This window comes from Jaculus jaculus, chromosome 3, assembly GCF_020740685.1.
Source record: "Jaculus jaculus isolate mJacJac1 chromosome 3, mJacJac1.mat.Y.cur, whole genome shotgun sequence".
NCBI lineage: Eukaryota > Metazoa > Chordata > Mammalia > Rodentia > Dipodidae > Jaculus > Jaculus jaculus.
The window spans coordinates 161,015,466-161,029,842 of record NC_059104.1 but is presented as its reverse complement, the minus strand read 5'-3'; the positions used below and the strand labels follow the sequence as shown (position 1 = coordinate 161,029,842).

General features: G+C 40.1%; 1 protein-coding gene across 1 annotated transcript; it reads right to left on the bottom strand.

The window, feature by feature from the left end:
* Positions 1 to 13,980: 13,980 nt before the first annotated feature.
* On the bottom strand, positions 13,981 to 14,174 carry LOC101604555 (thymosin beta-4-like). The gene has a single exon (XM_045146020.1). The coding sequence runs from the start codon at positions 14,116 to 14,118 to the stop codon at positions 13,984 to 13,986; it is 135 nt and encodes a 44-aa protein (XP_045001955.1). The 5' UTR covers positions 14,119 to 14,174; the 3' UTR covers positions 13,981 to 13,983.
* Positions 14,175 to 14,377: the final 203 nt, after the last annotated feature.

Genomic DNA, 14,377 nt, shown 5'->3' with positions numbered 1-14,377 from the left:
TCATCCTGTAACAGAAGAATATCACAGTAACAGAGAACATGAGAATTACCCAAATTATTTGTTTTGTCCTACACAATAAGGAGATTGGAGTTGCTATTTCCTGAAATGGAAATCATAGAAGAAACATTGGAATTCTAAGTAAAGGTGACCCAGGTAGCATGCTAGGTAGACAGCAATATAATACTGGAGTTCATGGAAAGACCAGGAACAAAGATACATGTTAGCATGTTCACCAGTGAATATATGGTAGTTAAAGCATAGAACAATTTGAAATTGCCTCATGTGTCTATTCTTGTAGAGCAACATGACTATACAAACTGAAAAACTCTGATGCAAAGGCATGGAAGAGTGAAGACTAAGAAAGAAGACCGGTGCCTCGGAGAAGCACAGGGAGCAAAATGTTTCAAGACAGTACTGATAGCATGTGCCAAAATAGGTCAATAAGACCAGTAAGGTAAAAGTTAAGAGTAGACCATTACTTTTTTCTGCCTAAATATTATTAGTAACAAAAGCAATGATGGTGAAGTCATAGAGATTAAGAGTATCTCCCCCTACATGACAGGGCCTTTTAATCATGCATTCATTTTGCTACCTTATTCCTATTAACCAGAGTACATGGAGTGGACAGCAACCATTCACATTATCTGTCTGGATCTAGCCTTCTTGTGGCTCTGCCACAGGTAGGTACACACTTCACTTCATAGCACTTTATTCTTTCAATGGGAAAGAGTTAACTGTACTAAGAGTTTTGTTCTGAATGAGATGAGTGGCCTACAAGTACAACTATTTCTTAACCTTAGTCCTAAGGATCTCAGTGGCCTACTTGAGTACCCGACGCTATTTAAAACACTCCCTAGATGTGTCTGTAGATGCAGTAGAAGATTTCATACCTAGAAAGCTAAGAAAAAAAAAAAAAACATATTCAACCCACAGATTCTCTCAAGGATATGCTACATGTTCAGAAATCCTCTGATAACTAAGCCAGCCATCTGAAATAGTCCTATATAAAAATCAACTGGTGGTGAGATTTGCCAGGCTGTGAATAATGTATTAGACGGACCTGGTAAAAACATTTCACAACAGGTAATGGAAATACTTTCACACTGATATAGATATTGTGATTAGTGGTAGCCATTGTTTTTGTTATGGCCAAAAAGTGAATCATATATGGCCATTTGAATGAAAAGTATTCTGGACAGCCTCCTGTATTTGTAGATAAACCTCATACCCAACATCAAGTTGGTAGCAATTTGGGAGGCAGAGGTTGCTGGAAGAGGGGATGTGCCTTGCACCTCATTAGCCCAGCTCCAACAGCAGTACTTACACCATGTCTATCTAAATTCGTGACACTCACTCCGCCATTGTCTCCTTGTCATAATTAAGCTTCCCCTCAAGACTGTAAGCCAAATAAACCTTTTTCTTCTATCATATGCTTTTGGTCAGGTGTTTTATCTCAGCAACGAGATGTCAACTGCTACCTCATGCAAGTATATATAAATTACATATTATTAAAGGTAGGTTTATGTAATACAATCATAAAAAGTTATTTTCTTCTTCCCCATTGTCCAGTCAGACATGAACTATTGATGTGCTTCATGACTGATCCTGGATGTTTTCTAAATCACACGCACACAAAAAAGTAACATTTTCATGTCAAACAATATATAAGAATAACAGTCAAGTCTAGAGTTTATTTATATTGAAATTTTCTGCACCACCCAAGGTTAGACCAGCCCTGGAAGTATTAATTAATTTAACTTCCACTCTTGTTTTATTCTTCTTTTCCTCTTGATTAACTTGCTTCTGGTATCTCAGAGTTGAAGACAAGTGAAATAGAAAAGGCTTGAAGACAGAAACAATCTGAAAAGCAGCGGGGGCACCGGTATGCCATGTGTTCATGTTTGTGTTTTATGGACTTAAGAGATATTTACACCGACTGTCACATAGGGTGCTTTCAAAGGTTCTTTGGAGAAGCTAATCAAAACATTGTTAGTCTCTTCATCCATACCCTAAGATGAATCAGACATCTCCCCTTTAATTACTGGTTGTATGACAAATTTCCATACACACTTTATCCTATAGTTTGTTGGGGTCTTCCCACCCCTCTAAACAATTCCCTGAGTAATGTCACCTTACCATAGTCTCATATCAATCATAATAATGCTCTCTCTTTCTCTCTTTCTCTCTCTCTCTTTCTCTCTCACTCACTCTTTCTCCCTCTCCTTATCTCTCTCTCTCCCTCTTTCTCTCTGTGTGTGCATTTATATGTATGCATTTGAAATTCTTAGTAAACACACTTTGACTCACCTTGGTAGGAGCACAGCACAGTTATTTCTCAAAGAAAGCTACCACCTTTCACTCTGCTCTCAGCTAGGAAACTCCAGCCTCATACATTCCCTTTCAGACCTGCTGAGCAGACTACAGCACCAGGCTCTGCATCTTGGCAGACTCAGAGACACAGGCTCTAGATCTATAGGTGACTTATTTGCAGACTTGCTCAATTGGTAAAAAGAAACAAGTTAATTATTGACATAACCACTCTATGAGTTATTAAGCCTCATAGCACTATTATCTTGCTTTCTATCACGATAACAACGTATTTTAGAAAAAACTAGTGAAGACAAAATATTTATTTTTGTTCACTATTTTGGAGATTTCATTCCAATATCAATTCACATCACAGTGAGTGTATGTGGCAGAGTAAACTTTCACACATCACCAGACAAGGAGCAAAAGAGAAAGAGAAGGAGCTTAATGTTCCACAATACCATCTGAATACCTCTATGATCTGATGATCTCAGGCCCTCCCACCAGGCCCTATCTCCCAAAGGATCCTCCACCTCCCAGTAACACCTCCCTGTGGACCAAGCCATTAACATGTGGGCCCTGAGAGCTATTCCACAAACACACATTGTGACACTCACTCAGGATGCTCTTCACAGATGCAGCTGTAATCTGTGATTATCCTCAGGGTCTCCTTAACACCTCATTCTTGACTGCCTGCTTGATAGCTCTGTCCAAGTACATTTGTGTTCTACTTTGGCATTTGCAGTATTTGCTACTGTATTTGCCTACTTTCCTGAGGTTTAGCAAATAATGGCAGGAATGTTCACATTTTGATGCCCGGTTAGTTTCAGCATAACATGGGCTAGAAATCTGGGAACTGGTTTCCTTCCAAATTCATCCAGATCTCTAGATATTCTGCTATAGTGGCAGGTGGTGTCATCAGCAGTAGGGTCCTTTCCTTTTACCTCAAGCAGGTAATCAAATGCTTTGACAGAAGTCTGTCTGAAGAGCCACAAAGTGGGAGGGAAGATCCAAAGACATTTCCCCCCCCAACAATGACTGCTGCTCTCACAACAAAATACCCACAACCCCAGGCAGAATACTAGCAATCCCACTGAGGAGGGCCCTTAGTGGAATGGGGTCAGGAAGGAGAGAAATGAAATCAACACACAATGTGTCCATACAAAGTCCCTACTTAATAGAAATAAGTAAGCCAAAAAACTAGGCATACAGGCAACAAAATGGATGAATCTGAAAAAGATTCTATGCAGAGATGTTGGAAGCATAATCAAACACATGCATGTTTTTATTTAAATGAAACTGTAGAAACGTCTAAAGATTTAGTGACAGATATAAGATCAGTGATAGCTTAGTGAATGTTAGGGAGTTTCACTGGAGGGAAGCATAAGACTTTGTAATTGATAGGAAAGCTTATGGAGCATTTAGGATTTTATGGGAATACAAAGTCTAAACTGAAAAAAATGTATAATTTAGAGTTATTTTAATTTTATATAAATTGTGCTTTAATGAATTTTAAATCTACACACATGTACAACCACATACAGGTATTAAGGAATACACACACACGTGTGTTTGTGTGTGTGTGTTTTAAACTTTTTGTGTGAGAGCTGTACATCTAGGCTATGTCATATTTGCCCTAATAGAATTACTTTCCTTGAATTGTGCTGTTTTAGGTGAATTGTTGTGTTCTGTGCCTTCCCATAGAGCTCTCAAAGGTCATAGTGAAAAAGTAGCCTCATCAACTCAACCTGTATTTTCTGGCAAGATGCATTGGAGTGAGCTACTAACCATGGTATATAATACCTTTTCTCTGAGAACAAGCAAGAGTGTCAGTCATGCATGAGCTACCTACAAACAATGTGCCTGCTTACCTTATGACATTGACTCTGAGAGACGATCATTTTTCCCACTCCTGGGCTACTTCTATAAAACTCAGAATTTTGAAATTCATAGCATGTAATATATATTTCTCACCATATACATATATATATATATATATATATATATATATATATATATTTCTCATATTTTCCTCATTTTCATTAGTCTCATGTAGTACTATGGGCTTATTAATGCAAAGAGAAACAAAAATTAAATGAGGATACTTGAAACATCTACTAATGAAAGACAAAAGATACAAATGACACTGAACACATTTGGTAAATAAACTATTAATGCTAAAGACCTGCCCAAACGCTTTTGACACATCATGGCATAAAATTTCATCACAGAATATAAGCACACATAAGAAAAACGTGTTTTCTTCAGTGGTTTCTTCAGTGACAATTACTGAGGCATCAATGGAGACTGTCTAAGAGGAGAATGAAGGAGAGGCTGAGCCTGGTCTTATAAGTGAATTAAACAATGATAAGACTGGCTTCAATTTTACTAACAGGACAAAAGGATTTTTAAAATTTCCCTTTCACTGTGTTGATTCAAGCACTAATTAAAATAATGCATGTAAAAGAGCTTAGTAGTATTGATATTGAAGAAAAAGATAAGGTAATGAAATTAAACCATATAAACAGTAGCTAGGAATACAGTGAACAAGAGTGACTTAATAAAAAGTAAAGTATAGGGTAAGTAGAGTGCATATTACAGCCAGGAAATAGGAACTTGAAATGAAAAACAATGAGTAACTATGTCAGTATTTTCTCCCTTGGGCTGTTTCATGATTGTTATTGTTCTACCCACATTCATTCCTTTCACAGCTGTTCCCAAGTTCACTAACCATCTTGTTTGTGTTTCATCATGTCAACACATTTTTCATATCCTCTTCCATCTCCCCTTCTCAAGGATCCCCAGTAGGATCTATATACAAGCAGAATTCTCTTCACATTTTCCTTTTATTTCTAGTTTGCTCCCAGCATGCCTTAACAGGGAAGGAGCGAGTGCTGCCAAGACTTTCTTCAGCTTTAGTGAGGAAAGCTGTGAAACATGCTCCAATTTTTCACTCTGCATCCACAGGAGGTGAAGCTTCAAGTTCACCTCCTGGTTTGTCTGACAAGGAATAATAGAGCATCTTCTACTTGGTAACTGCTGAGTAGCCAATGGCTAGAAAGTGAGTTCACCACACTACCTCAACAAGTGTCAACCTCACCTTGCGATGGCCTTATTAGTATCTTAATCTCACACAGGGTAAACTAACCAAGACCAAATGACAGGCAGTGACTGTCCTATCCTAGAGAGACAAGTTTCCTGACTTCCACTGTCTAAAGTATGGCCATGTAAAGGTCTCATTTAGATCAATGGATGTCATCCAATAAGATTTGAAACAAACTACAAGAAAATAAGAGACTTTTAGAGAGGACATAAAGTGAAGCAAGGAATAAACAACAGCAAAGAATTATGATAATATTTAAGAGGAGAAAGGCTAAAAAGACTATGGAACTGAAGTTACCAGAAAATAAATGCTTACATTGAAGATGAGTGATCTTGAGCTTCCATGAAGTTGGGCAAGATGAACTTAGAAGCCACCCATGTTAAGCTCATGCCTTCACAAAGGACTAATGTGGTATTGAAGTAGCACTGCTCATCAACAGCAACAGAAACAAAGGAAACTCTCTAGCAAAGCACCATCAGTTTATACCCTCATGTTGCATGCAGATTAAATCGAGCCAATAAAATATTAAAAGACACAAAAGGAAACTAACCACCATATGATTCAGCAGAAACAATGAATAATAGATTTCTTTCTATGGCCAATGGTCTTATATGTATATAATTTGACAGTATCAAAAAGTGGATATTCAAGCTTTAAAGGGGGGTGGGTGGAAAGCCAGGAAAGGAAATTAAGAACCTGTAAAGCGAAACTAAAGTACCCCAAGGAAAGAGGAAATGTAGCTGCAAAGGTGATTCCAGGATGTCAAGACAGAGACAAGGGGGCAGCTGATTGGAAAGTAGCAGAAAGCTCATCACTGAGGCACCTGAACAGGAGGAAGAGAGGTGGTGAGGGGCATGGGATGAGGATTAGTGCAGTCTTTCTTTTTTTTTTAAGTTAGGGCTTTTTCTTTTATTGTTGTTGTTTGTTTATTTTTGTTGATTTATTTGAGAGTGACAGACAGAAAGAGAAAGAATCCGTTACAGAGAGAGAGAGAATGGGCATGCCAGAGCCTCGAGCCACTGCAAACAAACTCCAGACACATGTGCCCCCTTATGCATCTGGCTAAATTGGGTCCTGGGGAATTGAGCCTCAAACCGGGGTCCATAGGCTTCACAGGCAAGCGCTTAACCACTAAGCCATCTCTCCAGCCCAGTGCAATCATTCTTTTAGCAAGTTCTTTCAACTTCTCTATCTGTGGAAATGTTTAAACTTCTTTTTTAAAAACCTTTCTTCTACTGATTTCATGCATGCACTTTTTTTCTTGAGAAATCAGATGTGATTTGGGTTTCTGTTCTCATAATTGATAAAATTATGGATTCTATGGTGAGCCTTAAAACATACTCTAACTTTAGTTTTAATGTTAGATCATGGTGTAGTCCTCTCCCTATTAACTCTTCCTATTTTTCTCTGACTTTTCTATTAACAGTTTTACTTATATTTTTAAATCAAATTTAATTAAAAATAGTTAACAGTTTTTCACCACATTGATTACTACATAAATTCAACTCTTAGATAATACCCCAAAGAATATATCAATAGCAATGTACCTATTCAGTGCAACCCCAATCAAGGTTTAAGTCCATTTTTTACAAAGGTTAGAAATATAATTTAATAATTTATATGGGAATGCAAAAGGGCTAGGATGGTTACCCAAAGTATCCTTAGCAAAAAGAATCCTGCTGGAGGTATCAGGAATGTATAACCCTTCAAAACTGCATAAAACACATAATTATCATTGAACTTACATGACAAGGTACCTATGTGCTTTATCTCATAATCAATAATAAGTCAAAATAACTTCTTAAATATATCTGAATAGCCAGATTGAGAACTATAAACTAGACTGGAAAAAAATAGTTAAACAGGATCACAGAACGATCAAGAAAACAAACTACAAAAGAAAAAGCTTAATGACAAATGATATTTCCTCCTTCTATTGACTTATTTGATAGGCAGAGTGTTTTGTCAACCTTGATAATTTAAAAGTCAACTTAGGGGCTGGAAAGATGGCTTAGCAGTTAAGGCCCTTGCCTGCAAAGCCAAAAGACCCAGGTTCAACTCCCCAGGACCCATGTAAGCCAGATGCACAAGGGGGCACACACATCTGGAGTTCGTTCGCAGTGGCTGGAAGCCCCGGCCCGCCCATTCTCCCCCCCCCCTCAAATAAATAAATAAATATAAGCATTTAAAAAATTTAAATCAATTTAAATATTTCTAAAATACTGTAGAGATTACAGGAGATATATGTACCAATATATACATACACACAAAACAGAGGCAGAAATCCAAGGATGTGACCAAGACATTGAACCCATTTGGGTTCTGACAGGAAGCTATATTTTGATAATCTTCTGTTGTTCAGGATAGATCATGAAGACATATGAGAAATGCAATGTGTGTTTCAAGAAGCAATTCAGTCCTGCGAGCATGATTAAATAAAACCATCTCACCCTGCCCCAATCCCTGGCAAATGTAAGGAAAGCTGCATTGTCTCTGATGTGGAGGAGGGATTATTATTTAAAAGTTTCACAGAATCTTGATGTTCTGGCAAGTTTACTTGTAGCTTCGATTTCTATTGCCTCTACAGTTCTAAAATCTCAAAGGCATCCTCTTAAAGTAGCCTCCTTTGGTGCCCTGAAGGAGCAGACATAGAGTCTCTAGGGATGAAAGCAACTCAGCTTGTGCTTCAAAGACCCCCAGAGTCGCTTTGTTCAGGCACTAGAATTTTACTATCAGAAAAGAAAAAATTCCATTAAAAATGACTGATCTGAGAACAGGGTGTGGTGGCGCAGCCTTTAATCCCAGTGCTCAGGAGGCAGAGGTAGGAGGATTGCCCTGAGTTTGAGCCCACCCTGAGACTACATAGTGGATTCCAGGTCAGCCTGGGCTAGAGTAGGACTCTACCTTGAAAAAAAAAAGAAAAAGACTGACCCAAAAACCAAGTAAAAATATCCAATAGAGACAATTACCACTTCAGAAAATTTTGAGAATTGTTAATTATGATAAGAATCTTCATCAAAAAATGTTATGACTAATTAAATAGTCAGTCTTCCAGAGTTATTTATGTGGATTTAGCACTTCTTTTGCTCTTCTGTCTGAACCCATCTAGCATATCAGTGAACACAGATCTCTGGAAAACATTTACCTCCTAGGTGACTACTACATTCAAAATGAAGAGAGTAGCATCAAATAGAGTATTGGTTACCTATTGATATCTGACAAATTATTGCAAAAGTTAATATCTTTGAAACTGGTTGTCTTTTTTTAAGTTCCTATGTATCAGGAATCTTAGTGCAACTTAAAGAGAAATGTTTGTGGTATGGAGCCTGATTTAAATATACCAATGTTTACCATGGGGTATTTTTTATAATCATGGAAGTTGTTAATAAAAAAATATATCAGCTCTTAAAACAAAAAAAATAAATAAATATACCAATGTGTTAACATTTATTGAACTCTTTTTGTAGTTTTGAAACTATGCTAATAGGTAAGGAGACAAAAATAAATGAGATATGTATTTGCACCTAAGATATATGAATAAATGGAGATACAGATAGATAGATAGATAGATAGATAGATAGATAGATAGATAGATAGATAGATAGATGGTAATATATGAGGCAGAGAGTAGCAGGCAGGAGGTCAGAGAGATAGTTGACATAGACCTTTGGATGCTATACTATGCAGGTGATGAGAGGTCATTGAAGTTCACACCCCACACATGTATACATATGAAAATGCATGCACACATGCCACGTACATAGAACTCACACATCAACACGAAAAATGGCTGGAGCTGGGAAGATGACTCCGTCAATAAAGGGCTTTCCACACAAGCATGAGAATCTGAGTTTGGATATCCAGAATCAGTGTAAATAACAGGTTTGATAATGAGCAGCTGTAATCCCAGCTATCCAGGGACAGAGACAAGCAGATCCCAGGAACAAGATGGCCAACTACACTAGCTGAATCAAAAAGTTGTGGATTCACTTAATGAATGAAGTGAAGAGTAAGAAAGGAAGACATCAGTCAGGCATGGTGGCACACACCTTTAATTCTAGCACTCGGGAGGCAGAAGTAGGAGAAGCACATGAGATTGAGGCCACCCTGAGACTACAGAGAGAATTCCAGGTCCACCTGGACTAGAGTGAAACCCTACCTCAAAAAACAAAAAAGAAAAAAAAATCTTTTCTCAAAACAAACAAGATCTGACATCGACCCCTGTCCTCAACACACATGAGCACATATCCACATGTACATATAACCCCCCACACACACACACACAATATAAAGATGCATTCACATGTGTTCCAAGCACATATACATAATAAAAAACTGGACTTTCATACACATAGACCTGAGGTATATACAGTTATAAGGGAAACATCTGGAGATTAAATCTATGTATTAAGTTGTTAAAGTGTGATTAATTAAATTCCATTATTGCTTGAGTCCCAAAGGTAGGAGCAATTTCAAGAATGCCAAGCAACTGCACACTTCCCTTAGCGAGATGGCAGGACCCACATGCAGAATGTATCATGATGTTTGCAATCTGTTCTGCCAGCACAGCCATCACCCAATCTAAGTGGCATCATGAAAATGCTGACACGAACCCAACGGCAAGCAAATGTTTGGGGATTTGTCAATGTGTGTGTGTGTGTGTGTGTGTTGGGGGACAGGGAGATCCTTACAATGATGGAAAAGAAGATTTTCTCCCAAATGATGGAGGGCTTCATGGCAGAGGGCTTGAGAGAATTGAAGACCTGTGCCTGACTCAGGCATGGAAAGTGTGAACAAGAGAATCTGTGGCTGGAAAAGCGCTTTGTTGAGAGAGCTTCACTTTCACTGAAAGGAAGGCACAGAGGTCAAATGGGAGCATGTCTTGGATTATACCCACTGAAGCTGTAGGAGAGATGTGATGTGGCCAAGCGGTCCATGCAGAAAGCTAGAAGGCCAACATAGAAAGGGAGAAGAGAGTGAATGGGACTCTCCAAAGAAGACATAAAAAAACTTATGAGGAAAAATATCAGTACTTAACATCGTCCACTTCTCATGGTCACTGTGCCAATCTGGTTGCTTCTCAGCTTTGGATACACCATTCAATAGATGCCCTGTGATGTAAAAATAATAATAATAATAACCTTTAGACATTTCTTCTTTAATGGCTTAGCAGTTAAGTACTTGCCTGTGAAGCCTAAGGACCCCAGTCTGAGGCTCAATTCCCCAGAACCCACGTTAGCCAGATGCATAAGGAGGCACACATGTCTGGAGTTCATTTGTAGTACTTGGAGGCCCTGGGGCCCCCATTCTCTCTCTCTCTCTCTCCCTCTCTCTCTCTCTCTCTCTCTCTCTCTCTCTCTCTCTCTCTCTCTCTGTCTCCCTCAAATAAATAAATAAAACTGAACAAAAAAAAAAGCATAATGTGTGTCGGGCATGATGGCACACATCTTTAATCCCAACACTTGGGAAGCAGAGGTAGGTTGATCATCGTGAGTTCAAGGCCACTCTGAGACTACCTAGTGAATTCCAGGTCAGCCTTGACTAAGAGTGAAACCCTACCTCAAAAACAAAAAAGACCATAATGTTAAACTTCCTCAACAGAGTTCCAGAGGATGACTACAGGAAGATGGCATGCCGGTTTCCACCAAGTGTGAGGGTAAACGGTATGGGTGCAAAGCTACAGAGCATAGCACTGGCTGGCCACGACTCTAGAATGCAGTCCATCTGGGACCTTGTCACCTCATCTGGTGACCAATTTTGCATTGCCTTCTCAATCTGGAAAACAAAATCACATGCCCGTTGCACCTGACCTGCTCTCAAGGCCTCCTGCACACGCCTGTTCCAGACTCCCCCTGTGCTGCACATTGATGTCCTGTCATGATGCTTGTGGGCTGCAAGGTTGTTTATAACCTGCCAGGACCTGCTATCCATACCTGAGGCTGTGCTGCTTAGAAGTCTGGGGAGGACGGCATGGACAACTCTTCTCTTCCTGCCTTCTGCAACGTGTCTTTCCTTATTATACTAAAATCGACAGCATGTGATTTCTTTTTTGATCTGTTCGGAAAGTGGTTTTGTATGTGACTAGCTGTTCAAATTGCTGTTTTGTTTTGTTTTGTTTTTTTTGATGTGGCAATCGCTGGAGGATTTTAGTCAGCTGTCATCTTTCTTTACCTCAGTATTCCTGGTTATGGCCAAGCAATGAAACATATCTAAGCAACATAGCATGGAAAGAGAGAAAAGGAACTAAGTCTATATCTTGGACTTAAAACCCAGCACCAGGCATGCCTCAATGAAGCCTAGTGCCAGGCAAAGCCCATCATCCCGAGAATAGGCCAGAACCTCTTGAATGGTGTTAGCCTGGCAGCCAAGGGACTGCCTCTACCACCCTGCCCCCAACCTTGGGCATCAGGGAAAAAAAGAACAGATAGGACTCCACCTATTGGATAATAAAGCAAGAGAGTTAACACCGGACTTTGCACTGGATCTCAGTGCTGGGCCAGCAATGGGTTCACCACCAGACAGAAACCAAAGGCTTATGTCACCATAGTTCAATGACAGCCTCTAGTCCTGCTGACCATCAGGCACAGACTTGTTTCCCAAAGGGACAAATGCATATTTGGAACTATATCGTGGCCAACCTCACTGTATGTAGGCTTGCTCTGTGTGGGCTTGCCTCTCCCCAAATACCGTGAAGATAGCTGTGACAGTTGGACTCAGCTGCAAGCTAGCTTGCTGGCATCCATGGTGGCGAACCACCTCAATCACGTCACTATCACTGTGCCATGCCTGCAGACAGTGTCTAGAAACACGCCTCAGGCACCAGACAGAGGTCTGCACTCCTATGGACAGATATGGTTTGGTCTGCCTCACCACCAGCTGTGTCATGAGGTCATTGAATTGTGAGACTCAGTATGACACAGTTTAGAACTACAGCCTTGGCGATTCAGAGATTGTCTTCACCAACACTACTCGAACCTGGGGCAGCATAGTATGGAGTCAGACTCCCTTCCCAAGGGGTAGGACAGGGCAGACTGTGGGGCTTTGCCTTGGTGCTCGGTTTTCTATTAGGTCTTTCTTCAGTGTCACATCGCTTTACTGAATTACATTTTCAGCTTGCTGGGTCTGACTTTCCTATTCCTCTTGGAATCCATTCCTGTGTTTCATCATGTCCTCACCGAGTTAATCCCACTGTCCTTTGGGCTCTTTGCTGTTGATTCTGTTTGAAGTCATTCAGCTATTTTTTTTTTTATTCTCCATTTTATTCAGCCATGTGTTCATGGTCTCATGAAGTTTGCCGAATATGCTTATCATTGTTGCACTTTTGGAATTCTGTGTTTGGAGTCTCCTCTAAGTAGTGCTGATTGGAGGCTTCCACCATAGTACTAGCCATTCTTAGAGGGGCTATCTTGCCTTGTTTCCTTGTGCTATTTGTTTTAAATTGGGGTTCACCTACCTTGCTGAGAATGCAACAACAACGGCTTCTATGTATTCTCTGTTGAGTGGCCTGGTCAGCCTTAACCTACAAAGGCATGGCATGGAGTTCTGCCTGAAAGTGTGGGCTGGGTACACTGCAAGCCAAATAGATTCCTTGTTCCTTCAGTCCTTCCCTGGGCCTGGGCTGGGGAGTGTGACAAGCTTGGGCATCCCTGCTCAGGGCATTGCATGTTGGCAGGCCCAGAAGTAAGGTCAGCACCAAATGGTTCTGATCCCCAATCTGAGCAAGTGCTGGCAGGACTTGAACTGCTGGAATTAAGTGGAGGGAACTAAGAACTCACCTGGACCCCAGGCAGCCTGCTCAGTGCCCTGGGCTGGGGAGTGTAGCAATCAGCTCCCCTAATTTAATTTTGACTAATTTGGAAAAAATTATGTTTTTAGTTCAAATGTCTTGAAGATGAAATTTTCATTTATTTTTTTAAATTTTTTAATATATTTTATGTGTTTATTTGAGAGAAAGAAAGAGGCAGAGAGACAGAGAGAGAGAGAATGGGCACGCAAGGGCCTCCAACCACTGAAATAAACTCCCAATGCATGCGCCCCCTTGTGTATATGGCTTACGTGGGTCTTGGAGAATCGAACCAGGATCCTTTGGCTCTGCAGGCAAACACGTTAACCACTAAGCCATCTCTCTATCCCAGGATGAAATTTTCCTTTCTTCTTTTTTTTTCAGGTTTTAAAATTTTTTATTTGCATATTTAAAAAATGTGCATTCCAATAATTAAAATCATTTGAACAAAAAAAAAAATGGCACTCTGATTAAACTGCATTTTACAGCCCACAGTATACCTTGGACCATCCTAGATTTTACTCTAGATCTCACCACTGCCCACCCAGTTTCTTCCTTCACCAATATGCACGTTCTTTTCCTTCCCAGCCAGCCAGCCAGCCCGGCAGATGGGAGAGGCAGGCTCGGCTTTGTCAGTAGTTCTGGATTCTTTGACAGGAAAGGGGCAGCACAGTCATTTAAACTTGACCCAACCACTTTGCATCTAACAAAGTTAAACAGCTAAAAGAAGTAAAATAAGAAGGCAATGCTTGTGGAATGTGCAGTGCATATTGGCGGTGTGCGATTCTCATTATGATTCACTGGCTTGCTTCTCCTGTTCGATGATTTCTTTTGAAGGCAGAGGGTTTTTCTCTTGCGTTTCTGTCTTCTTCAATTTCGACTTATCGAATTTCTCGATCTCAGCCATATCGGGTTTGTCAGACATGGTTGTGGAGAGTGCCGAGCGAGGTGCGTGAGCAAAAAGAGTCCGATCTGCGTAGTGGCTGCGGCCGAATGTTCTCATTTCTTTAAAAATAATGACAAGGTCTAGTGTTCAATAGGTTCTAAGCCCTCTACAAAATTAATGCATCTTTCTGTCTGTCTGTCTGTCTGTCTCTCCTCAATCCTCTCCATCCTCTCTCCAGTTATCCCTGCTTCTCTTCTCTCTTCCTCTGTGCCGCTGTCCTCTCCTCTCCCCTCCTATC